The 27186-nt window shown below is 35.1% G+C and overlaps 2 protein-coding genes across 15 annotated transcripts in view; one reads left to right on the top strand and one right to left on the bottom strand.

The window, feature by feature from the left end:
• Window positions 1-12947, bottom strand: part of LOC144977110 (uncharacterized) — a 34352-nt gene extending 21405 nt beyond the window's left edge. Inside the window, exons 1-2 of one of the 12 annotated variants that reach the window (XM_078921918.1) lie at window positions 12839-12947; window positions 11238-11611 (exon numbers count right to left, since the gene is read on the bottom strand). In XM_078921918.1, the coding sequence (XP_078778044.1) occupies window positions 11238-11355 (118 nt within the window). In that variant the 5' untranslated portion in view covers window positions 11356-11611; window positions 12839-12947. Of the gene's footprint in view, window positions 1-11237; window positions 11906-12640 lie in introns of all 12 variants that reach the window. The other 11 variants (XM_078921929.1, XM_078921920.1, XM_078921926.1 and 8 more) reach the window with 11 other exon arrangements.
• Window positions 1-26620, top strand: part of LOC144977111 (uncharacterized) — a 56031-nt gene extending 29411 nt beyond the window's left edge. The window contains exons 3-5 of one of the 3 annotated variants that reach the window (XM_078921930.1): window positions 22672-22853; window positions 25125-25226; window positions 26065-26620. In XM_078921930.1, the coding sequence (XP_078778056.1) occupies window positions 22710-22853; window positions 25125-25226; window positions 26065-26127 (309 nt within the window). In that variant the 5' untranslated portion in view covers window positions 22672-22709 and the 3' untranslated portion in view covers window positions 26128-26620. The remainder of the gene's footprint in view (window positions 1-22671; window positions 22854-25124; window positions 25227-26064) is intronic. The other 2 variants (XM_078921931.1, XM_078921932.1) reach the window with 2 other exon arrangements.
• The last annotated feature ends 566 nt before the right edge of the window (window positions 26621-27186 follow it).

Genomic DNA, 27186 nt, shown 5'->3' with positions numbered 1-27186 from the left:
AAATCAAGTAACACAAAGATTTCTCTCGAATCAACAACACTTAACCGCCGAGTATTGACAAAACAATTTTTTTTTTAAATCTATTTCGGCCAGAAAACATACACTCACCAATTTACGCAGTTGTTGAAAAGTCTAAAATAAATTTTAAGTTTGATATTTTTCGACAGCTTGGACAAGTTAGGGGCTATCTTTATCAATTGATATTCAAAATTTTCTAACTAAAATGAACAAAAATATAAATTATAAAGTTGTTTTGTTTTGGGGTTTTTGTCAGTGTTTGGCAGTATCGTGTAATAGATAGTATAGATATCGTCTTGTAACATCGATGGTTGATGAATGGGACATTGATGTTGACGATGTCTGAAATCGGATGCCCGACTGTTATGCCGGATATCAAAGACCGTAACCTGTTTTGTTCGGATTTGATTTATGTCGTCATGATGTTTGACTTTCTTGAAAAGCCTGGTAATGAGATCAAATTGGATTGTAGCATAGGGCGGGGGGAAGACGAGATGTTCCAGCGTAATCTGACTAAACGCTTTTTTTTTTTTTCATTTTGGCCAGAAAATAATGATTGAGATTTCTTTAGAGTATCTATCGATTGAAATCACCATCAATTTTCAAAAAATGTCTAAAACCCGAGATTTCGTTGAAGTCCCCCGTGTTTGAGATTTGAACAAGTAAAATGTCGTTATCATCCATGGGCATCACAAGTTAGATATTTCTAGTAAAAATTGGGAGGAAAATGTGTTTAGTCATGTTTTGGAAGTATTGTGATCTTGAATTACACTCTAAACGCTATTCTCATTTTCTTATTGTGCCTTATTTATGTCTTACAATGTTCTTTTGGAATTTGACACAATGGGAGTTTTAGAGAGCGTACAGTGATTTTACATAAAGATCTGAAAACAAAAAACAATCCCAAAAAAAATCACCCAGCATGGGTCGGGGATTAAGCACCTTTGGTTTAGATTTTACCCAGACTATGTCATAAGATTAATGGTCCCCAACTTTTCAAACACGCAAAATTTGCGACTTAAAGGAAGATCTATGGAAATCTCATGTTTAAGTATTTTTTTTAAAAATTACTTTGTTTTGAGTTTGTTTATTTTGGGATGTTTTTTTTTTGTTTGCTTTGTTTCTGTTTATTTGCTTTGGAGTTTGTGTGTTTGTTTTGTTTTTTTTTTGTTTTTTTTTGTTGTTTTTTTGGGGGTGTCTTTTTTGTTTGTTTTTTGTTTTGTTTTGTTTATAGTTTTGTTTGTTTTTTTTGTTTGTTTTTTTTTTGTTGGTTGGTTTCTGGGTTGTTGTTTTTTTCTCCTCCCCATTAGAGAATCCCAGACGTGTGGCCAGTCCCCTTTGATAACGTAGATAATACATAATATTTTGTAACCTTGTGTGTCTGTGATGTGTTATGAACTAGTGCGTTTTTTTTTGGTTTGTTTAGTTTTGGTTTGTGTATGGATGTGTATGTGTTTTGTTTTGTTTTGTTTTTTTTTTGTTTTTTTTTTGTGTGTATGTTGTTTTAATTTTGTCTTATTTATTTATTTTTGTTTTGTTTTGTTTGTTTGGGGGGGGGGGGTTGTTATTTTTTACCATGAAGAATGCGTTTCACGCTTCAGCATTTGATTAACAGTCAGATGACGTGGTCTTAAGCAAGATACACACATTATGGTTTGTCCTTGAGATCCACTTCTTTTCCTTATTTCAAATTGTCTTTCTTTTTGTCGAGCGCTTCTTATTTTATTTTATTTTAAAAATGTATTTGTTTATTTATTTATTTATCTTTTCTTCTTTTTTTTTTTTCAACGGTGATTGATTATGCCGTGTGGTATCCAGATTTATAAGCTTTTGATATGGGTTAACTTTGTATAAACCCTTGAGCGGTTATATGGTCTTGTGGTATGACACTCGCTTTCGGATAAGGAGGTCCTGGTTTCGAGAATCGTTAACAGCGTTGTCTCTGTCAACCCAAAAAGAAAAAAAAATAAATAAGTAAATAAATAAATATATATATATATATATATATATATATATATATATATATATATATATATATATATATATATATATATATATATATATAAATATATTGTCTAACACTAACGGGTGTTATGTTTCGACCTTCGTGTTGGGTGTTGCTGTCGGTTAGGGACCCCTTGTACAGAGCGTTGAGCACAACTAGTGGATATAAACGTCAAGTTAAAGTAGCAATCAAGTAAATAATACCTCTTGGGGTTTTATTTTTTTAGGTAGAGTAAACCTGCTACTAAATATGTTTTCAGTCGGTATAATGATATTTTCTTTTGGCCCAATTTGGTCTAATTTGGATATTTCATTCTTTTTTTTTTCTCTCTTCAAATTCTTATTTTCCATCCAAAGTTTCAGAGGTATCATTTGAATCCAAAAAACTATATATAACCAAAGAATGGCACTATCATTACATCAATTCTAAAGTATTTTTAACGTGAAGATTTATACAAATTAAAGCAGGAAACATACATTTTTAAAAGTTTGATACGTGTTTTTCCCGTGAAATTCTTATTTTTCTCAAAAAATATATATGTTATTGGTTATTTGCTTGTGGTGGGTTTGGTAGAGTATAGCTAATCCCGTGTTCTGAAAATACATAGGTATATAAGTATTTATCACATTCATTTTCATTGGATGACGTTCGGATAATAATATTATTGCCTAAAATATTTCTCGATTGCCCTCGAATTCCAGGAAAAAAAGATAAAATTAAAAAGTACTTCAAGTAAAACGTGTAAATGTCTTTGTCGCCCAAATAAGACTGTTATGATTCATGTCTTTCTATTAAATTCACTCCATCTTACTCATTTCTATCATTTATGTATCAATGTATCAAGAGACAAATTGTGTTTTGTCCCTCGATCCAGTATTACGTCGGAATAAAGCAGTGAAAATACAATGAGAAATAAGGAATTTTAGCGGGGGGGGGGGGGGGTGTTTGTTTGTTTTTGTTGTTTTCTCTATTTTTGGAGGGTTTTTTTTTTTGTTTGCTCTGTTTTGTTTTGTTTTTTGTTCATTTTACGTCGTTTTTTTTAAATGTGTGTGTGTGTGTTTAGTTTTTGCTGTTTATTTTTTTTTTATTATTTCTTTTTTTTTTTTTTTGGGGGGGGGGGTTGTTTGTTTTTGGTTGGTTGGTTTGTTTGTTTGTTTTAATTATTGTTTTGGTTTTTTTTGCGCAGAAGAAATTAAATTTAATTCTTTCCGGTAAAGTGGATACATTTAACTAAATTTTCACATTTGTGATTACTGATTCAATACTCCACATCTAGTGTATTCCGACAAATACGGCTATATGATGTACCACAGTTTACCACAGTTGGTAGGTTGTGAAGAGACATTTTTCCGTTGTAAAAAAAAAAAATCAGATTTCAGGCTCATATCACATTCCCACATTCTCAATAGATGAATATTCATAATGAATTTTTATCCACGCTTTTCATTCATAATTTCAACAAATACACATTACATGAATTTTCTGTCGTAATTATGTATTCATTCATCCGATGTCTATCGCCCTCCCTATTATCATTCATGAGGCCCTACAGAATTATCACGTCGTCAAAATTGGAATCTAGTCTTGTCGTTAGAATCATCGAGATGAATGAGTCTATAGAAACGCATGGATGAAATGTTCAAAGGAAAATAAATACCTTTGCTGTCATAACTTATGATAATAGGGAAAGCCTGTAATTCAACAGTTTGTTCGGAGCCTTTAAACATTAAAAATTTTGTCTTGTATCCAACGTGGCCATTGTGAAGCCGGGTTATTATAATGTTATAAAAGCCGTGCACAGTAAACCAATCGGAACAATATATTTTATTAACCCTGTCCTGTCGAGTTAGGTTGAAATCTAACCTGGCAGTTTCAATGAAGTCTACTCTCTTAGCGAAAACTGCCAGTTGTGTATGTAACTTCCCTTCTCGGATTAATGACGTTTATCTTATCTTATCTTATCTGATCTTATCTTTCATTTTGACAAGACTGAAAGAGGACGCGTTTATGACACTGGATGAGTTAATGCCTTCAAAGCATTCTTATTTTCATTGAGAGTGACTTGTTATTGGAGTATTCTTGTTATTTGTAATCGTCATATTTTTAATGTTACAGTTTTTATAAAGATAAACATTAAAGGTTGAAATTTGTTACATCCCTCTGTTCTGTCTCTCAATATGAAACAACAAATTATTCAAATTACAGATTATTCCCCCCACCCCTTCTTTTTTTTTCCCCCAGTCATGCGTAGCAAGGAACATTTTATGCATATTTTATATATATTTTATATTCTCTTGAAATAATTCGAACTCTTTAAAAAAAAAATTCAAAGGAGTCCCAAATACCTTATAACGAACAGAAAATTACACTCTCCTTTGCTGTGAATGAAGTGTAGTTCTTCAGAGTCATTAGGCCCATGGGGCTAGAGTTTATACCGGTTTCTGTAGCATGAAACGGACTATAGCAATAATTGCTTGCTACCCTTTGAATAGGACACTAGTCTGTCGCAAAGTACTTTCCGCCAGATCTAACAGACCCAGCTACCCAATCACTGGTGGATGGACCGGGGGGGGGGGGGGGGGATCCCGTCACTTTGACGTGTGGAGTGCGTGCTCTACCAACTAACATGCCTGTAAATTTGCCGGCATTTCCGGCAATTTCGCTCCGCCGGAAAAAAAAAAAAATTTTTTTCATTTTGTTTCACAGCCTATTGAATTTGTAAAATTCTGAGATGTTATATTGAAAAAGCTTTGGCTTCAGGGGGGCGTTGTCCCCCTGACCCCCCTACCAGGGCTACGCCCGGGACCCGGACCCAAACGTCTCGTGGATTTTCAGGCAATTTTTTCAGGGGGCAGGCAGGCCTGAACTAATCTATCGGGACCCTCTGTTAATGAAATGATGGCTAAGACAATATATATATACATATATATATATATATATTTTATATATATATATATATATATTTATTGTGTGTGTGTGTGTGTGTGTGTGTGTGTGTGTGTGACCCGCGGCCTTAAAACGGTGCCGTACCTATTGTTGTCGGGATGATGTAGATGCCTATGATTTATTTGATTTATTTATTACTTTGAGACATCGTATCTCCATTGTCCCCGATGAAGCTACTGTAATAAATCTACCCAAGAATATATTTTATTTTATTTTGGCTATAATTCAAATGTTAAACCTGTAGATCAGCCCGATTCGAGCCATTGGGTCACATAATAAGTAATGAAAACAGAAAAGAAAGGCTGTGACACGTTTTTGTTTATCGTGTCAAGCTTGTTATTATCTATTGTGTTTTGTTGACAAGGCGGTCGTCGAGGATGTTTTTGCTTCAGGTGTCAAGGAAGGAAAGAGAACATACATTTTTCCCTCATGTAGTTTCGTGTTTAGGCCTTGGATTACCTTGATCAAAACATTAGATAGATATGTCATGTCGTCCGAAATGTTGTGAATGTCATTAATTATTTTATATGTGTACACAGATTTATTTTAAAAAGCTAATTTGGCCAAACCCAGTTTTTTTCCCTCCAGATTTGGATTTTCTTTTAATCATTTTTTGTTTGTTTGTTTTTTTTTTTGTTTGTTTTTTTTTTTTTGGAGGAAATTGTTCTCATTTACGTCTAAATAAATACAACATGAGACAAAACTGCAGTACTCTGAAAAATTGAAAAATCATATTTTGAAAAAGTTTGGACAGTAAACTTGTCCTTCATATATCCATTGATGCCCATTTTGTCAAAAACTTGGGGGGGGGGGTGTAAATGTATATCAATTTAAAAGATTTTAATGGGTTAAAGCCTTTTAAAGTGGCATTTCTTAGAAATAGGGATAGATATATTGCTCCTTTTTTGTTGATTCCGATTTTATTAAATTCCTTTTTTTTTTTTTTTTTTTTGCTTGTTTGTTTTTGTTTGGGGGGGGGGTGGGGGTGGGGTGTTGTTTTGTTTCTTTTGGAGGCATTTTATTAGCTTTTTGTTTGTTATTGTTTTGGGTTGTTGGGATTTTTTTTTTGGGGGGGGGGGGGGTTGTTTTGTCTTTTTTTTTTTTTTTTGGGGGGGGGGGGGTCTGCTTTACGAAGTCAGTATTCAAATAATACATGGTACCTAGAACTAATTAACATGGTAGTGGTTTTGTAACCAAAACTACAAATGCACTGTATTAAACAAGCTGGTAACTCGGCAAAAATTAAGCGACAGGTGAGTGTCCATGAGCTTTGTGTGGTTTGTTTTGTTTTGTTTTTGTTTTTTTGTGTTTTTTTTTGGTTTATTTATTTATTTATTTCTTGTTTTTTTAATCATTGAAATCAATTAAGTTTCGCCAAACGTACAAATTGCTCCCAGTGAAACCAGAGGCGATATTTTAAAATCTGTCTTTGGGGAATGAATGAATAAGGTTGCATACCATTTGATAGGGAGGGAATTGCGAATAACTGGATAATAGGACTATAATAAACAAGAATATATATATTTTTTAAAAATTCAATGCATTTAGAATATATATTTTGAAGCCATTTATATTGGTGTGCGGTTTTATCTGTCTATTGACGTGCCCTGTAGGGAGTCCCTTTTGTTGACATATCTACCTAACAAAAGACCTGACGGGCCCTCTTTGGTGGATTTCTTTTCATAAAACTTGATTGAAATTGCGTTTGAAAGGGTAACATTAGAAAGGGTATATTTTTACAGGTTTTTGTCGGCAAATTCATTTTACTGACAGATGGTGTGGACAAAGCAATGCGTCGCATTGAATGGAATCACTAGTCGTGAAATAGGTGTCATTGTGTGTGTACGTATGTGTGTGTGTGTGTGTGTGTGTGTGTGTGTTTGTGATTATGTTTTGTTCTGATGTGTACCAATTATTTAGGAATTGGTTGGTGATATTTCGTCTTCGGAATGGCTAGGTCCAATAAAGTTGGTAGATGTTTGTTTTGTTTCGCTGATAATTGTATGCATCGTCAATACATTGGGTTAGTTATCCAAAGTATCAAAGTGCTGCTTTGGAACAAAATAACTACTCTCCATTCAAAGTGATTGAGTGTGAGATCCCAAACATTTTCCGTGTGGCTTTGTGGCTTTGTTCCGGAATAAGACCATGATCTGGTTTGGTTTTGTGTTTATTTTGCTTATTTGCACCATTGTTTTGCTTTGTTGTTGCTTTTTTTTTATTTTTAGGGGGGGGGGGGGTAGCGGGTCTTTATTTTGTTGTTGGTGATGATGATGATCGTTGGTTTCTTCTTTTTTTCCCATGATAACCATGTGGGCAATCTCTTGCTATTAAAGGATGTAATAACGTCTTTCTTGGTGTAGAGTAGCAGACACCTACACACGGATGTGCCTGGTTATTTTAGTAATTTAACAGAAAATCAGGAAGAACTTTGTATTTGCAGCCATTCAAATTTAGAATTGAATGTATGTAAAGGGTCCTTAGAATATCGGAGTTGAGTTTCTAAGCTTGTTATTGAATGCTGATATTAAATTCTCTATTAATTTCTATTGTTAGGGAGTTCAATCATTTTGAATTATTTGAATTATTTATTCTGAGACCGTATTAATAATAATGAATTACAGTGGAATCCTGATAAAACCAACACCACCGGACCAGAAAGATTGGTTGGCTTTATCCACTGTCAATGGAGCACTCTTAGATAAAGAACATAAATTTGGGGACCAAAAAGTGGTGTTGACCTTAAGCACAAGTTGACTTAAAGAGTGTTGACTTTACGTGGATACCACTGTATCCGTTTTGAATATAATTATACACGTTTAAATTTTATGACCTCGTAAACATCGCCTTAATCCGAGGATGATGTATTGCATAAGTCCTTAACCTTATAATATTTGATATGAAATATTAATTGTATGTCGAAAGCTCAGTTTGGTAGAGTACTCGCTTCACACCGAAAGGGACCGGGATCGATCTTGAGTGAAGTCGAGATTTATTATTTTTCGACCTCCTGTGCTCCCAGCAATGATTGGGTAGCTGGATCTATGAGATCTGGCGGAAATAACGTTAAGATAGGCTAGCGTCCTATCCTAAGGGTAGCGAGTAATTTCTATTGTCCTTTAGACACTATAGAAACAGGGATAAACTCCGGTTCCATGGGCCTAATGGCTCTGAAGGACTATTTTTTGTATATAAACCATATGATCAAAGTTCCCCCCCCCCCCCCCCCAAAAAAAATATATATATAAATGACTAATTAGGGAGCAGGCCCTGGTTTAGTATAAAATCTGAAAAGGTTTGTATGAAACTTGGTAGACAGAGCTAAAAAGAAAAGAAATAAATCAGCCTTCCTCCAACGGGGAGTGAACCTCAAACCTTATTACACTGGCACTGTTTCATACTCTTCTTTTCAGATTTTTATCAGTGAAATATTATCATTGCACGGTAGACACTTGACCGAAACAGCATATAACAGCAAGTTCAAAGATATGAAAGCATGTTTTGCATCAACCTTTTTTTTTTTTTTTTTTTTTTAAAAAAAAGGTCTTTATTTAGCGCAATATCCTCTAAATGTGTTCAAAGCACTTTCCGTGGAGTCCCAAGCGAAAAGAAACATCAATCATTTAAGGACGAGACATGCAGCTTGTATCGTTTTCTAATTTCGGCAGAGGCAAGGCGTTACTCACTTCCTGAGTATGGTGAGAAAATGTAAGCAGAGAGCATTTTACAATGACTCAACCTTGCGCCTCTCACAGCGGGATTCAAACCCGTACAACCCACAGGTTTCTAGCCGGGTGTCATACCACTGGTCCACAATTACACATACAAAATAAAGGACAGCAGCAACATAGACAACATTAACATCACCACAAACAACAACAACAACGCATTGTTGTTTTTTTTTTTTGTTTTTTTTTTAATTCTCAATTTTCAGTCCCCATCAATGAAGACATAAACATGTCATGAAAGGCGTTAAACTTTTAAGTATTTGAATCAAAAGGAGGTTTTAAAATAATTTTAACTTCTGAGATTTGCATTGCAAATTAAGTCTGAAATTGTCCCGTAGAAATAACATAACCTTATCATTGTCACCCCAGTTAAACTTTAAAGTGACATTTTTTTATGCGAACCGTCCGTCGCCATTGTATGAAGAAACTTGCAAAACTTGCCTTTAATTATTTCCACATATTAACACACATTGACAAAACGCTTTTATTTCATAATGGCTAGAAAACTTTTACCTCAAATATCCATCGTTCAAAGTAACACTCTTTAAATACTAATATTTTTAAAAAGGTCAACCCTGAGATTTCTTTGAATTATCAAATTTAAGACATATTATTGACAAGTTGGGAGTCATTTTAAAACGGTCGATTTTTGAAGCAATACAATTCTGGCCAAATAAAAGTGTTTTGTCTGAGTTCCGGACGGTAGTGTCGAGACATTATAATATTGTTTGTACGGCGATATGTAAGACAATGACGTAAGATGAAGGAAGCGAGTTGGCTTTTTTTAAATATAAGATAAAATAAGAAATGTCCGGAGTTAATTGTCTTTGCATTGGAAAGAAAAAAAATGTTTTGTTTAATGATGGAATTTGTTGTTTCGTCGGTCATCGTATTGTTGTCATATTATATGTTGCTTCCCCACCCCCTCCCACCCCCCTTTTTCCTCCTTTTTCCCCCTTTAAAAAAAGAGATGGCCGTTTCTTTCGGGAGTTTAGAGACAGTATATGGATGTCAGACTGTATACCGGGCCATCATCTTAAATCGTAGGTTGGCATGGCTTAAGAGGCACGTCATTCTGCTATTACGAAGCGCTCTAGTAATGTTCTGTCAGTGTTGATTTGATGCCTAGGCGGACAGTGACCGGTACATCCCTGCCTAACACCCAACGTGCCGTGGTGCATGATGGTCTTCAGTTATAGTTAAGGGGATAAATTATAAGTGAAGGGCGTCGGACAGTACCAGAGAAAATAAACAACACAGAAATTGTAGATACTGCAGTTGAATCCGTATTGTGGTTGTTTCCGCAACCTCTGCCTTGCCGAGAGAGAGAGAGAGAGAGAGAGAGAGAGAGAGAGAGAGAGAGAGAGAGATCGTTTTCGGGGGGGGGGGGGAGGAAAATAGTCACGACATGGGCAGAGACAAATTAATTACTTATAAACCCCCCCCCCCCCCCCCCCCAAAATAAAGCGCGAAAAAGAAATGGAATAGAGCATTCATATACCCCTAGTGCATGTGCTAAAGCACTTTATGGGCCTAAAGTCAACATCAACTCTTAACCTAATGAGACGCGACATGACGCTCTGGGGCGCAATAGGATTCAATAGTCGTACCGTCACTTCCTTCCTAATGACGTATGGTAACTTAGTAACACTGGCTCTAAACTATCGGAACAATGGCGGACGCCGTATGAAATATTTCTCCGGCGAGCTTAAAAGCGTATCCAGAGGAAAAAAACCCCATCAATTTGATCATGTTTTGACTTTTACACATTCTGATCACAAGGCATATGAAAAGGGAATGAAAAGTTCTCGCCAGCATGAAGAATAAAAAGTAAAGATTTTCTTTGTTTAGAACCAAGATGGCCGCCGTTGCCGGGCGCGTGACATCAGACTACTGAATCCAATTATAATAAATTATTTTCGACAGGTACTCGTTTTATAGATAGTATGCAGATGACGTCACTCAGGCCTTTGTTATTGTTTTTGCCATCCGCGTTTGTGAGTTGTTCTCACTAAACTGTATTAACCAGACTATAAAAGTTCATGGTTACACAGAGTTTGTGTGTTGGTCCGTTATACTTCCGGATGGCAATGTTGTGAACTCCTTGGCCAAGCGCATTCTATCTATACCTAAGCACGGTGAGGAAATGTTAGTAAAGAGCCTTTTCCAAGGACTTAACTTTGCGTCGCTCACAGCGGGAGTCGAACCAGACCGTTTCCTCCATTCAGAGAAAAGACGATAATCAGGATTGGAAAGTTGTGGTCTTTAAAATTTGCCACACACATATGCTTGGTACAGTACTCGCTGGGTTCTAGCACACTCCCGAGAGAAGCCAAAAAGCGTGCTAGAATCCTAACACGCGGCAATCCGATGCCACTGACGGTAACAACTTATTAATGTTATAGATAAAACTTCGGTCACCCAACTAGCTCCAGAGTACCGCATTGTAGAGCGTCTCCTGGAATTCGACGTACTTGAATCCAGCGAGTACTGTGCTCTATATTGAATACATTAGTTTCTTTAAATTAATTAACACTCACCTGCAACTATCGTCGTGCACATTATACACATTTGAAGTAAAATGAACACAGCCCTCATCTGTGGTTGCCCAGTGATAATCCGTGTACTATACATGGTGGTGGTGCTTTTTGCTTTCATAATAATTCCAACAATTAATTTTGAATAGGTTATAAAAAAACACAACAAAGCTTCCTCCAATAGTACCCCGTGTGTTATTGTCACTTTATGTCTACAAACATAATGAAGTCGTTATCTCTCCGGCACCGATGTCGTCGTCCTCTGTGTATAATTTTTGCCCAGGTGTCGTTGTTGAACATGGAATCGTCACCTCCAGCTTGCCCTAACTGGTAAAATGTCACAACAGATTACAAGTCACCCAAGAAATTTGTCATATCTATAATAATAAATATATTATATATAATGATAAAGAACTGAAAATAAAAACGTTTAAGGCGGAACTGGGTTTCTTTCAAATCTGTTTTGTTGTTGTTTTTTTTATAGTTTATTATTTGCTTGTTTGTTTTTGTTTTATAATTAATTTTATACTTTAAACTCAGAAAGGATTGTTTATACCAAGAAAGCAGTAACAGCGATGCGACTCGGACTCCAATGAAACTCAAGTTTGCACGCTCTTCTGCTTTCACGTGGAAGACGGTAGACGTTAACGTGGAAAATTTCCCACTTTTACCTTGTTAAGGGTTTATGATAAGAAAAAGACATACAGAGTTTTGCTCTTCAAAGAGGCGAATCCAGATTCATTATAACTGGCGATTCCATTTGCTTATTCTTGATACGGAATTTGTCTCATGTAGTTACATTTAAAGTATCTATACTGAAAAATAGAGAGAGAGAGAGAGAGAGAGAGAGAGAGAGAGAGAGAGAGAGAGAGAGAGAGAGAGAGAGATGTTGAGAGAAAAAAAGTTTCTTTTCTATTTCTTTACTTTTCTTTTTCAGAAACATATTCTCAACAGGGGTCTCCTCGAGTAATTATGATTTAGTCAAAGATCTTAATCTTGTTGTTTACTATTATTATTATTATTATTATTATTATTATTATTATTATTATTATTATTATTATTATTATTATTATTATTATTATTATTATTATTATTATTATTTTATTATTATTATTGTTGTTGTTGTTGTTTTTGTTGTTTTTTATTATTATTAAGCAGTAGCAGTAGTAGTAGTAGTAGTAGTAGTAGCAGTAGTAGTAGTAGTAGTAGTAGTAGTAGTAGTAGCAGTAGTAGCTGTAGTAGTAGCAACAGCAGTCGTATGTTATCACAAAGGGGGGTGGGGGAGAGAGAGAGAGAGAGAGAGATTGGTCGACCAGGCTGCCATAACCCACAAATCTAATTATACAACAGAAATTAATAAGATACAACTATTCACTATAGTAATTAAAACAATAAGACTAAGCCACTTTTCTACTACAATCACCACCACATCTGCACTACCGCTCGTTTTATCCCAAAGAATCCAATTAACAAAAACATGTCCAAAGGCACTGATGCCAGTCTTTATAATGAAATGTAGGTACGTAGGTTAACTACGATAATATTATAATCATACGCACGCACGACATCGCGTATAACATAAAAGAGATAATATATTATTATACCATGTAACTTTACAATAAACAGAAATAAGATTCTTTTCCTATCTTATTCCGCCGCTTCTTTTCCTACAGGCCCATTTTTATGTATAATTGTAACTGTAACCAATGTGGCAGCAGGTTGCCAAATGCAAATTGTCAAATAGGGATAAAGACGATTTAAAAAATAATAATAATGATAATATGCAATAGACACAGGAAAAGCCAATTAGCCCTCTTCAGTCATAATAATATTTAAAACTCGTGGAATCTAACTTTATCCCTGTTTTTTTTTAATGCTTAAATCGACAATAACACTTGCTTGCTACTTTTTAAATAGGAAGATTGTCTTCCGCAAGATCTAAGATGTTTCCTTTTTTTTTTTTTTTTTTGGTCTTTTTTGTTTTGTTTTTGTGTTTTGTTTAGTTTGTTGTTGTCTTTGTTTTTGTTGTGTTTTTTTTTATTGGGGGGGGAGGGGTTTGTTTTGTTTTTGTTTTTTGGATTTGTTTTTCTTTTCTTTTTCTTCGTTTTGTTGGAACTACTTCTTCCCTTTACCTTTGGGTTTCCAGGTAGATATGATAGACTTGATTGGGGGATTACATTAAATTGTTTATGTCTTGTGGGGTTTTTTCATGGAGGGGGGGGGTTGTATTATTTTATTTAGATTTTTAATCTAACACTTAACTTGATTAGAGATTTCACTATGCAAATATATAGTCATTTAATTATGGCTTGTGGTAGCGTGGCAGCTAAATTATTGATGGGACATTCGACGCACAAGTCAACATAAAATAAATAAATAAATAAAACGGAGCAACTCAAATGAAATGTCTGCGTCCCCGTCCTCTCGTGTTCTAATGTATGTGTTGTTTGATGCAACCTGGGTGGGGATCCTGGCTCCCATAGTGGGCAGGGAGGTACATGCTGTGTCTTCTATTCCCCCCATACCCGTTTTCCAATTGTTTCCTGTCGTTGTCTTGGTATGAGATTACTTAGTTTTGTCCCGACCCTGGCCGGAGTCCTTGGCTGGGAGGGAAACAGTCGAATGTATAGTTATAGTTTTGGGAGATGATATTTATTTCCTTGTAAATCATCTCTCTGTTATGCATTGTAGTATGTTTAGTTTACTTATTATATTATATGATTTGTAAACATTTGAGTTTATTCTTCTTAGTTGGGACCTGTGCTTGTATCAGGATGAGACTTTTAGGTGATCTCAAACTAAGCACTTTGATAGAGTGCTCTTGGAATCTACATCTGTTTCCTATTTGAACCAATTCCCCTTTGTCTTACCTTTTCTTGGGTACTTTAATTGTAAGTCTATAACTTTTTACTATCCCATTTTCTTCCTTTTTACTGGCGCTGATATGACCTAATGTGTTGCAAGCGCCGTAAAACCCTTAAAAACAAACAAAACATGTTTGATGCAACGAGGGTTCACAGCGTAAAACGCATACCCTTGTGAAGAATATAGGTATATATATTTTTTTAATTTTTTTTTTTTTAATTTTTTTTTTTGGGGGGGGGTTCGTTCTCTCTCTCTCTCTCTCTCTCTCTCTCTCTCTCTCTCTCTCTCTCTCTCTCTCTTTCTCTCTCTCTCTCTCTCTCTCTCTCGCTCTCGCTCTCTCTTTATCCCTCCTTCTTTGCGACATATTAGGATAAGTTAGCAACTGTTGCTTTTGTCCTTAAATGCTATAGGTTTAAACTATGGCTCCTTGGTCTTATGGAATATTTTAAGATTTGGTTACGTATGTTGTTTTGTTTGTTTTGTTTTGTTTTGTTTTGTTTTTTTTTGGGGGGGTTGTTGTTTTTTGTTTTTATTTCGGATTGTTATCAGTGTTCACAAACCATTATGTATAACATGGATTAGTTGGCAACCCAAGACAAGATGGCAGACGCAGGTGAAGCGTAAATTAATTGTTGTTTTGTGGACGTCCCCTTTATACAGGGCACCGCCAGGCGGACCGATTCGTCAAAGCCTCCTGCCTTCTCTCCGTGCGTATCTTATGTTTCTGCCTTATGTCTGCGTGCGTGCGTGCGTTCTTGTGTGGTGCTGCTGTACCCGCCCCGTGGCTATCCTCTGGGAAGTGTTTTGTCATTCTCATTTCTACTTCGTATTAATTATTTTTTTATTCATATTTCATATTGTATGTTTTTATTAATGTCTATACTAATTCAAACCCTTATTTCGATATTTATAGTCATCATTATATGATGTAGACGCGGGATTTTATGAATGGAGATCTGCCTAGTACTACGAAAACTTCGCAGAAATACGAATTTTGGGCTCCAGCGACAGGACTACATTCGCCTGTTTGACACAATATATCTTGTTGAAAACGAAAGTTTAGTTCCTTGGATTCATTTAAAAGGACTTTGGAGCATTTTTGGATCATGCTGAGGGCAAATACGTTATTTCTAAAATTATTTAAGGTGACTTTTCTTTTTGTCCCTTGTAACTACGATTAAAACAAAAAAATTAAAGTAGGCAGTTCTGGTGAATGTTAGTGTGCGCGCGCACATACGTATTGGAAATTGGTTGTCCGGAACGAGGACAATTTTATTCAATTGATATCAACAGCATATTGGTTATCGTTTGTTTGACTTTATAGTCCGATTAACTTAACCGTGGTCAATGATTGAAAGGGTGACACTTATAAGCCCGGCATTGTAATTTTAAACTTTTTTGTTAGACGTGATTTTTTTGGTACCATTAATATGAAATAGCAAACCTCTCGTCCTCAATTATGATTTTGTTTTGTTCTGTTCTTTCTTCTTTTATCCCCCCCCCCCCCTTTTTTTTTTTTTTTTTTTTTTTTTTTTTTTAAGGTTTCGTTTTTGTTTGGATTTGGTTTGGGTTTTTGCTTGTTTGTTTTGTTTGTTTTTTTTTAAGTTTTAACAAATTATTTGTTGTAATTTTTATTTTGTTTATTGTTTTTAAATTTAAAAATAAAACATTTATAAATATATTTTTTTAAAATTTGGTTTACAAAGTTATAATAGTTGTTCCGGTTGCTATGAAAGCCGCAAAGATTTTCAATAGCTTTCGATTTATAGATGATATTAAGATAACATTGAACATTAACTCCATTTTCCAAATTTTTATTTGAATTTCGTCACACAAGCATAGTGTAATGTAGGCATTTATTTTATGAAGACGAATACGACGGATCTCAGCCCAAAACATTCTTCATTATTATTTATGATACCTTAGCTATCAATGAATCTGAGGGTCCCCACTTCCTTAAATTCTCCATTATCATCGAAGCATGTGAACGCGGAAACAGTCAATCAAGCATCTAGTTCTTTTATAAGATAGAATGAAGATGACGCAATTCGGGACTATGTTATTGATTTTTGGCACCCGTGTTTATGAGTAATTCTCACTTAACTGCATTAATCAGACATTATTCGCTTTTGTTTTGTGGTAACTGTTTTCCTTCAAATTAAAACGTGTCAGTCAATCAATAGCGTTTGTGAAAGTAGGTTGGTAACGAAGTTAATAAATTTGCAAATCTCAAATATTGAAATTAATAATATCAATCGCATTCTTTTTTCTTTTTTTTTTTTTTGTTTTTTTTTTTTTTTTTTTTTGGCGGGGGGGGGGGGGGGGGTTGTTTCGTTTGTTGTTTTTTGTTTTGTTGGTTTTTTTTTGGTTTTTTTGGTTTGTTTTTTATTTATTTTTTTTGTATTTGTTTGTTTTTGGACTATTTAGTTTCTTTTTCTTTTGTTATTTTTTGTATGTTTTGTTTTTTGGGTTTTTTTTTTTTTTTGTTTTTGTGTTGAGGTTTTTGTTTTGTTGTTTTGTTTTGTTTTGTTTGTTTTTATGTTCTTTTCTTCTTTTTTTTTCTTCTTTGTTTTGTTTTTTTTTTTTTGGGGGGGGGGGGGTTTAATGGTTCACAATGGTTAAGCACTCTATATGGAAATTTTATCTTTCATTAACGGTAACAGTTTTAATGTGTTTATCGAGTGTTATTTTTTTTTTAATGATTTTTGCTTTTAAAATGGCATGTTGGATTACAAGTACAGGGTTTAGATTCATACGTTTTTTTTTCTTATCACTTGCTTTCCTATTTTTTTTTAATTTGTTTTCTTTTTGTGTGTTTGTTTTTGTTGTTGGTTTGTTGTTTTTTGTTTTTATTTTTTTCTTCTGTTGTTGTGTTTGGGTGGGTTGTAGTGTGTATCAAGTTTTAATATTATTTTTAAAAACAAAGTATTTGGTTATTAGACATGTAAACGTGTACAAGTCGGTTTATACTCATATTTATTTATTTATTTATTTATTTATTTATTTTTAGTTTATTATTTTCTCTGCAGTGATTTAAAAAAATAAAGTAGCAATATAATCAACAACAAAAAGTGTCGCAGAATATTCGTTTCGCAAACACAATACGAATGTTAGAATAAAATTATTGCTTCAACCAAAACTTATAAAGGCACCCTATTTTTTTCTTGGGAAATCAAATGTATCCTAAAGGTATTGAAGGGGGTCGGGGAGAGTATTCACCGGGTGTTTTCAAGGACAGCGGACTCTTTCGGATTCTATTTTTTTTTTTTCAGATCTTATTTATTTACCCATTGAGCTCCAGGTTCGCCCATTCGCATGAAGATAATAAAAATTCAAATTAGATATGCTAAGTCTAGACGAAGCAAAATATTTTACGATATTTTTTTAGTTCACAAAATGTTCTGACGTTGAATTTTCTTCCTTTTCGTCCTCCTCGTCTTCATCGTCTTCCTCATTCTCATCCTCATCCACACCCTCCCCACTTCCTTTTCCTCCGCTCCTCTTCAGTGAGTTTCATGTTTTAAAGGTGTTTGGTAAATTGTTGGTTGTTGTAGGATCCAGTGCTTTTTGGAAGGGGAAACAAGGTCAAAATAAGTTGATGATTCGATCAAATTTATAAAATTTATGTTCATTTGTGTATGGAATTAAAATTAGATAAAAATTATTTGATTATCTCACGTAAAGGTCGTAAATTTGCTACAAATTTTGCCAGGGATACGATCGATTAAAAATCACTTTGAAAATTCGGACTTGGCAAAAGGATGAATGTGTAGTGAAAGAATCAATAAGTGAACGAACATGCATGGAGTGAGTTAGATATTTAAACTTCCAAGTGCTTTAATTGCATTGCGGTATTCGAAAAAAAATAATTAATAAATACGTATAACACGTTATGAAACTGTTGCTTAAAAAAACTCGTCCTTTAAGTATGGACCATTAATATTTGAAGGATGGGTTTTATAGCCAATTATTTTAACGTTTTTTGTTTTGTTTTGTTTTTTTTTTTGGGGGGGGGGGTGTTTTTTTTTTTTTTTTTTTTTTTTTTTTTTTTTTGTTTGTTTTTTTTTTTTTGGGGGGGGAGTATTTTGGGATTGTTTTTGTTTGTTTGTTTGTTTTAAATTTTGTTGCTGTTGTTGTTTTTGTTTTGTTTTGTTGTTTTTTCAGTGTACGGCATTATAGTGATACACTAAGTATTGGTATTTAACCAGTTGGCTTTATGTCATTTACAGATCGTCTTGCCCATTGATATGGATTATACTTGATAATTCTCTGCCAATTTACCCCAAATGCCCACGGAAAATGTGACCTCATTTAAGAAAAGCGTGTCAGACCACCCATCCAATACCTGACCAACCAAAATGATATATTACATGAAGTCATATAATGTGATATCAAATTATGGTGCTTAATGGTTCGAGTACAAAACGAATACCAACTGGCTAAACATTTAATCAAGATCGTCATTTTTGTCACTTTTCATTTTCAAAAGCTATTATGATCATACTTTACTCCTCGTATATTTCAAAATAAATAGCTATTTAGTTATCATAAGATATTGAATTTAATTAATGTTTTGTTTTGTTTTTTAAATCAATAATCAAGATCGTATTTGTATAAACACGGAAGACAGTTTTTGGCGTTTCTTTTGGATGTTGCTGTATGAAAAAGCTATCTCTTTTTAATGTACGGTAAAGCAATGGTAGAGCTTCATGTAGAGAGAGAAACATCGCATAGTGTTGTCACATTTCTAGTCACAGGAGGTACATTTAAACATTGTTTAAGCATTCATTGAATGAAATGCTTTGTGATAATAATAAAAAAGAAAACCTTCCCACCCTCCCCAAGCTGTCAAAGACATAATTGTTAAAAATGTTTCACAATTTATTTGTCCTTTCCCCTCTTTCCCCACCTCTTTCTTTTTCAAGCCCATAGTAATACTATATTTCATGGAGTGTAGGTTTTACTTCCTTCTTCAATTCTCAAAAATTATGTACCTGATCTCTCAGCCACCGAAAGACTAATAATGACTCAATTATTTCCAAAATTATCCAATGTGAGAGATAACTACAGATTTACATTTTTAAGTTGTACACTATCTCCATTTTTTCTCGTACTAAGTTTGGAATCGCTCTCTCTCTCTCTCTCTCTCTCTCTCTCTCTCTCTCTCTCTCTCTCTCTCTCTCTCTCTCTCTCTCTCTCTCTCTCTCATATATATAATATATATATATATATATATATATATATATCAGTTTATTATCTTTTCCGCCTCCATTCCAGAAGAGAATGCACCTTGAATATCTCGTCGTCCTAAAGAGAAATGCCTTGCCACGAATGACATTTACTTCCATATAATGGCCATTTTGATCTCTTACTAGCAGGCATACGTGAAATGTTGGCTAGATCGTTGCCACACAAACACCAAACGTGTCTCCTTGTAATCAAATCAAAGGAAATGCCATACAGGCTGGCTGGATCTCTTTTGTTCATACCAATTTATATTGTCTGTCACGACGAAAACATGCATACAGGTGTGTGTGTGTGTGTGAGAGAGAGAGAGAGAGAGAGAGAGAGAGAGAGAGAGAGAGAGAGAGAGAGCGGCTTTCATAAGTTAACTGCCGTACTCTGGATAAACTCGTATTTAAAAATTTGGCCAGAAAACTCGTCCTTCAAATATTGATCGATTTAAATGGCCCTCATCTTGGCAAAAATTCTCAAACCGGGGACTTCATAGCACTACAGTACAATTGTACATCATAAATGGCAGATTAGTGCCCCTTCCTCTCACCACCCTACCCCACCCCCCTCCCCTCCCCATCCCATACAAACATATTCTTATACATACAAACAAACACTCACGCAGAACATACAAACACGAAGTACTCGTTAACTCATTAATTTCGTACTTGTTGATAGCGCACGAGCTGACATCAATTTTCTTAGCCCATTGTTAATAGGTATTTTACGTTGTTTTGTTATCGTCTGATAGGGTGTGAAGTGTGATTTAAGTGCAACCAAAACACTTCTTCTCAACTTCCTACACTTCCTCCTCCTCCTCCTCCTCCTTCTACTCCTCCTCCTCTCCAACTCCTCATAATTATGTGTGTTTGTTTTGTTTTGTTGATTAAAAAAAAACATAGAGCCTTACTTTTTACTTCATATGAGTATGTCATCGTCATCATCAAGTGGTGCCGAACCTGATGCAGACAGTGGCGATCATGACTCTCCGATTCTCTCTATCCTGCAATCGCCTTAGAATGTTGATGTCTGTTTTATTCATCTCTCTGTTTGTGTCATTCATTAGTCTATATGATAGCATTGGTCTATATAGAAAGTTGATTCTCGTCGGTGTGTGGATTGCGGCGAAATGGAGGAAAGACATTAAACTAGCTATGGGAAGCCGACGATGATGTGAGAGAAAGACGATGAACGATGAGTCATTGAGTTTTTGTTTTGGGTATTGCAGAAAAAAAAAACAATCGGGAACGATGTCCTGTTCTACTGTTCACCATCTAGTTTTGGGTTGTCGGTTTGTAACACGACTCGAATGACATTCAAAACTCAAGGGATTCATTAAATGTATGGCATTTCAGTTGAAAAAGAACCACGTCCCAGTTATGCATTTTAATTTGACATGCTTTAGAATTGAGTTTTAATTACCTGGATGCAGTGCTGATGGTCACAGAAAATGCACTGAAATGAGGACCGAAGTATTGTGTTGTGAAGTTTCTTTCGGTGCAGGAGGCAATAATTAAAAGTTGAAAGTTGTTGTTTTGGGGTTGTTTGGGTTTGTCTTTATTATTATAATTATTATTATTATTTATTATTATTATTATTATTATTATTATTATTATTTATTATTATTATTATTATTATTATTATAATTATTAATTATTATTATTATTATTATTATTATTATTATTATTATTATTATTATTATTCCCTTTGGGGTTTTTTTTGTGTGTTTTTTGTTTTTGTGTTTTGTTGTTCTTGTTATTGTGGTTTGTTTTTGTTTTTGTTGTTGTTTTTTTCTTTTTTTTTTTTTTTTGTTTGTTGTTTTTTATTGTCTGGTTTTGCTCTCTCTTGTTTGTTCCTTTTTTTTTGGGGGGGTGGGGGGTGTTTTTGTTTTATTGTGGGGTCTTTCCACCAGCGTTTTTGAATTGAAAATTTGAAATGTCCATAACATGTGTACTTATTTGCAGGTCTGGTAACCCAAATTGTTAGAGTCTTATTGTTGTAATGGAACTACTATTGAACCAAACGCAAACGGCTGCCCATTACAACAATATTAAACCAAGCCCAGAATTTTGTCCGGCTATCAGACGTGCAATTATGTGCACGTTTTATATAACCAATCGTCCTTTTCTATCATTGAAATTGCCTTCCTACCTTCCTTGCTTTATAGAAAGAAGCTGTAGCAATGTATAATTTACCATCGGTCTGAAATGCTAAAAGACATGTTTGTGAGTTGATCGGTATGTTATATTTTGTTTTTAATGTATTGTTCTTTTGTTTGTTTTTGGTGTTTATAGTCCTTTTTTAATGTTTTCTTTTTCTCCGTACGTTTTTTGTTTGTTTTTTTTTTTGTTTTTTTGTTGTTGTTTTTTTTTTTTTTTTTGGGGGGGGGGTTGCTTTAAAAAATAACTTTTAATGCTTGATCAATGTCTTATCCAAGTTAGACCGGGATCTATAAGAGTTATCCACGAAAAGACATCGGAATGACTCTGAATGATCTGTTTGTCTTTTTGCTGTCAAAGTCTTCTGGCACAGAGCAGTGCTGTGCCTTTTGTTGTGACTGATAATCAATGATGTGTCATTTCACCATAATATATATAGTATGCGCTTGGCTAAGAAGCTCACAACATTGCCATCCGGAAGTATAGTGGACCAAAACACAAAACTGTGTGTAACCATGAAAGTTTATAGTCTTTTTAATACAGTTTAGTGAGAATTACTCATAAACGCGGGTGGCAAAAAACAATAACAAAGACATGAGTGACGTCAACTTCGAACTATCTATAAATGTTTCAATTATTTCAGAAATTTAGTTGTGCTGTCGTTCTATGTTATGTTGTACCCAATGTTTGGAGCAAGATTTTGTCTTATTGATTAGTTTTAAAAGCCACTAGCAAACTTTCTTTGCCTAATGTTTTCAATACTCCGAGAAGTTATTCCTGCTAATCTTCCTGACGCGAGTCTCTCAGTTTCTGGGATTATTTGTAATAATTCAATTTTGAGAAAACTTTTTAAAGTCAAATATTACCTTAATATCATTGGGGGTTTTTCGTGTCGAATCTTCAAAATGACCTTTTGTAACAACCCCGTATATATTACTTTAAAAGGGAAAATTTCCTCTCTCTCTCTCTCTCTCTCTATATATATATATATATATATATATATATATATATATATATATATATATATATATATATATATAATATACACATCCAGTGTCTGGATGAGATTTTTACGCGTGGATTCTCCAGACAATATATTATAATATCAATTATTTCACACTGATTTTTCTAACAGATACATATTTCCATCTTTTCCCCTTCATTTTTCCCCTGTATAGATTAACGTGAGATTTTCCACGTCTTTAGACAGCAAGCCATGGGTAAGAAAGGATTAGGAGGCCAGAAGGGGTCCAAGTCCATCAAAGTCAAGCCCAACAAGAATGTCTTCAAGGTCAAGTTCGCTGGCAAAGCCAAAGAGAGAAAGACCCATTCCAAGGCAGTCAAGTCGGAGCTCAAAAGGGTGAGGCCATGGCTTAGAGCATTATTACTTGTTATACTGCCATTCTGAGATATTAAAAAATTGAGCTTTTATATAGCGCAATATCCACTAAATGTGCTCAAAGGGGTCCCTGGTCAACAGCAACATTTAACATGTAGGAAGGACGGGACATAACGCCTGTTAGGCGATATTACAATTTTTGGGACAAAGACAACGCTGTTAACGGCCAGGTAATCATTTTACACCTGAGTACGCTGAGATAATGTGACTAAAGAGCCTTTTCCAAGGACTCAACTATCCACCGAGCGAGGCTCGAACCCAGGACCTTCCGATTCGAAAGCGAGTGTCATACCACTAGCCCACATAGCACATATAGGGGCTTGGTTTCCCATCATGGACATCAAAAGTCATCGTTCTCTGCTTGCGATAGACGCAGAAATGTTGGCCTTCAGGACCGGAGAATTAGTATCGGACCACAATTTGTACTTTCAATGTGGCGGTATATTCTTGTTCTAAACCGAGACTACGATCATTTGCAGACCGTTTGGTATCGCCCTGGACCTGCACGTTTAGTTGGGGTTTTTGAAAAAAAAAAGGGGGGGGGGGGTATTTATTTACTGTATTTATTTTTAATGGATAGATTGAGATGAACATTTTTTGTTTTGTTGTTGTTGGGTTTTTTGGGGGGTTTTTTTTTTTTGTTTTTTGTGAGAAGATACCTTTTCCTCATACATCGCGTTTACACTTAATTGACATAATAATAATAGGGAAGAAAAATCGTGACGTCACACATATTTTTACGGTTCCAAAATCCGTGGAAGTGTGTATGTAACCAGTCCTTTGGCGGACTATTAGTCAATAGGTTTCATATTAAGGTGGCATAACCATTTTAGTGGCAGGATGTATAGGCAGATTATATGGATAGCGGATGATCTTTATGGACGACCAGCATATATTTAGACAAGAAAATTAGATGCCATTACTCTGATACCAGAATATCGTTTACAGGTGGGATCGATCATGAGCCAGTGTCTGGATGAGACTTTTACGCGTGGACTCTCCAGACAAGTTTAAAGATTATCAGTCAGAAAATGAAAAATAATTCTGTTGCCAAAGATTTTTTTGTCCGATTGTCTCTTTTTTTATTGTTTTTGAGTTGGTTTTTTTTTCTCGGGGGTGGGGGGGGGCGGGGGGGGGGGGGGGGAGGAGAGTACAAACGACCGAAAATATCAATCATAAGAACCAGGCGCCTTCCAGGTTTTAATAGAACAAAGACCATAATTGGCCATAACTGTAGTGTTTGACATGTCAGCTGGTGTTTAGGAAGAATTTCCAATATAGACAATTAACCAACTTTTATCCGTGTATTGAGGAACGTTCATTGTATTATCCCCAGAGTTATAACACATGACCTCTCTACTACTACAAAAAAAATCGTAATATTACGAATTTTCGACTCCAATTTCAGAATTAATGAGCATTTCGAAGATTAAAATTTATTGAAAATGAAGATTAATGCCAGACTACACGATTTTTGAAGTGCGAGTATTAATTGTTGATTTTGAAAGTTACTATAACGACTACAATCTTTACCTCCTAAAAAATACGGATTTTTTTTTAAATTTGAAAGTAGGCAGGTCAGGTCAATGACCTCACCTTATGATTGTCTGTAACAGCAGTTTGTTTCATCAACGGTATACAGTTTGATCTACGATTTCACTTGCTTTTAGGGATACATTAACTTATCTGATAGATGGTGGTGTGGTGGAGGAATTTATGTTTTAAATCTTTTTTTCTTCTTGCCCTTTGTTTGTGTGTCGGTGTGTTTGTTTGAGTCTGTATTTCTTTTCATCGATTCGGGCATAATATTATTCCTCTTGCATACACAGTTGTGTTTTATAAGATGAAAAATTGTTGGCAGGTGCTATGACAAGTTGTCAAAGTCTGGAAATTTGTTACGGTTGTTCATTACTTCAGTCGTAAAGAACAAAAAGTGTGGGCACAAAAGTAAGCCTGTTATAACCGTCATCTCGTATTGTGTAATCGTGATATGCGTTAAGTTTGTATTGAATCAATAGGGGGATTGGGACTTAGACATGCGTTCATTATTGCTGACAATTCAATACAAGTAGGTTTCGTTAGTGTGCTCTATGTAATATGTGTAAGGTAAAAAGTTTAATGTCTTTGAATAAACAACCTGAATTACCTATCTATATAAATTTATGTTTTTAGTTATATGATGTGATGTAAATGATGTTCAATTTTTATTTTTCTCTCCTCTTGCTTGCCCAGATGTCCAATGACAAAAAAATCAAACAGTTAAATGCTGACCATAACAAGATGGTGACCGCGTCCTCCAACAAACCCAAACCATCGACTAGTGCAGTGCACAAGGTCAGAGTTTTTTTCAGATATAGTAAACATAAATAATATGGCTTATTTTGGATGCACCTCTCTCTCTCTCTCTCTCTCTCTCTCTCTCTCTCTCTCTCTCTCTCTCTCTCTCTCTCTCTCTCTCTCACACACACACACACACACACATACTGGACTATATCCTTCAGAATGATAAACCATTTATGGCCGCAACTTATCTAGGTCATAGCGTGAAACAGACAGTAACAATTTGTTCTCTATTCTATGCATCGGTCACCTTCAACAAAGTACTCTTCATGAGATTTATCAAACAGCAGCACTATGAGGTCTAAAAATGAGACCTGGACTTAGCCCGGACTCATAAACGGTCACTTGGGCATTGAGATGAGTGTTGTGCCGACAGGCTGTGCCAATTGATATTTTTAAAATTGAGCTTTTTATATAGAGCAATAACCACTAAACGTGCTCAAAACGCTTTACAAAGGGTCCCTGACCAAAAACAACATGTGACATAAAGAACGAGACATGACGCCTGTTAGGCGATAATACATTTCTTTCCCGACAGACAACGCAGTTAACGATCAGGTACTCATTTTACACCCGAGTACGGTGAGAGAATGTGAGTAAAGAGTCTTTTCCAAGGACTCAACTATGCGCCGAGCGAGGCTCGAACCCAGGACCTTCCGATCCGAAAGCGAGTACCATACCACAATACCACATCGCCTCATCTATCAGAACCTTCACTTGTATTGCAGGATAAAAATATTTCTTCTTTATTATTTTTATCATCATTATCGACATCTGCATCTCCATTATTATTTTTTATAATATCCCGAAACGTGTCTCGTTTGTCTCCCAGAAGAAACCTGTTGAAGATGCACCGGATGTTGGAGGTTTGACCGCAGGTCTGGCAAAGTTTTGATGACAAAGTGACAATCACTTCGGTGAACGCCTCAATAGTTGATCTCCATTGGTTGATCATTTGGTTTTATCGTGTATGGAAATGGATTGGATGTACATGTGGGTGTGCGTGTGGGGGTTTTTTGGGGGTTTTTTTTTTTTTTGGTGGGTGGATGAGTGGATAGGTGTTTGTATGTATGCGCGGGTCTGTGAGAGAGGAGAGTCTAAACATTATGTTACCTAGCTTTTACATAATCTTTGTTATGATCTTGACAGTTTTATAATACACTATTTACCTGTAAAATTCATTGTGTATTTCAATCAAGATTTTATCGCCATATCATCATCATCATCATCACCCAATAAGTGAATGCAGATTTATGTATGATTTGATTAATCATAAAATGTTGTATACTTATATGAATGAAGCACATAATATTTTCGTCATTATAATATTCATATTTCTGTTTTACTATCCACATGATGAATAAAGCCGACTTGTCGGGATAATTAAATATTTTTTTCTTGTTACTGATCCTTTGAACGGCTGGTTAGAGATTTTATTAGAATTGTGTTTTTGCTGTCGATGTAAGGGAGGTGGGGGGGGGGGGGGGGTCTGCTTCTCGTCCTATAGTGGTCCTTTTCTGTAAGGATTTCTGTTAGTTAAGTTGAATAATTTTGACTGTGTAACACAAATAAAGTAATGTACAACAGCGGTCAGTAGATTGCTTGTAACTAAGAAAAGGGAAGACGTAAAACGAGCTGTTATATAGCGTAATGACCACTACATTATGTGTGCTCAAAGCACAATGGGTCCGAGCTCAACCAAATTACTTAACTGGCATGGAAGTTTTTGCATCGCTGCGGCCGCAAAATATCACTGATTTGCACTGCTGCCGCAAATTCTGCAATTTTTCGGAAATTTTCGAGATTTTGTAAAGAAAGAAGAAAAAGAAGGGTTTTTTTTTCATTTAATTTGACAGCTTGTGTAGAACGTGAAAGATCATTAATCAAGAGTAGTTTTTTTTTTTTTTTACTATCTCATTTTCTTCCTTTTAAAAAATAAAATAACGGTATGTAA

This window comes from Berghia stephanieae, chromosome 7 (assembly GCF_034508935.2).
Source record: "Berghia stephanieae isolate SIO BIC M18660-M18661 chromosome 7, UCSD_Bste_1.3, whole genome shotgun sequence".
Lineage (NCBI taxonomy): Eukaryota > Metazoa > Mollusca > Gastropoda > Nudibranchia > Aeolidiidae > Berghia > Berghia stephanieae.
This window is presented reverse-complemented; position numbering and strand designations above follow the sequence as displayed.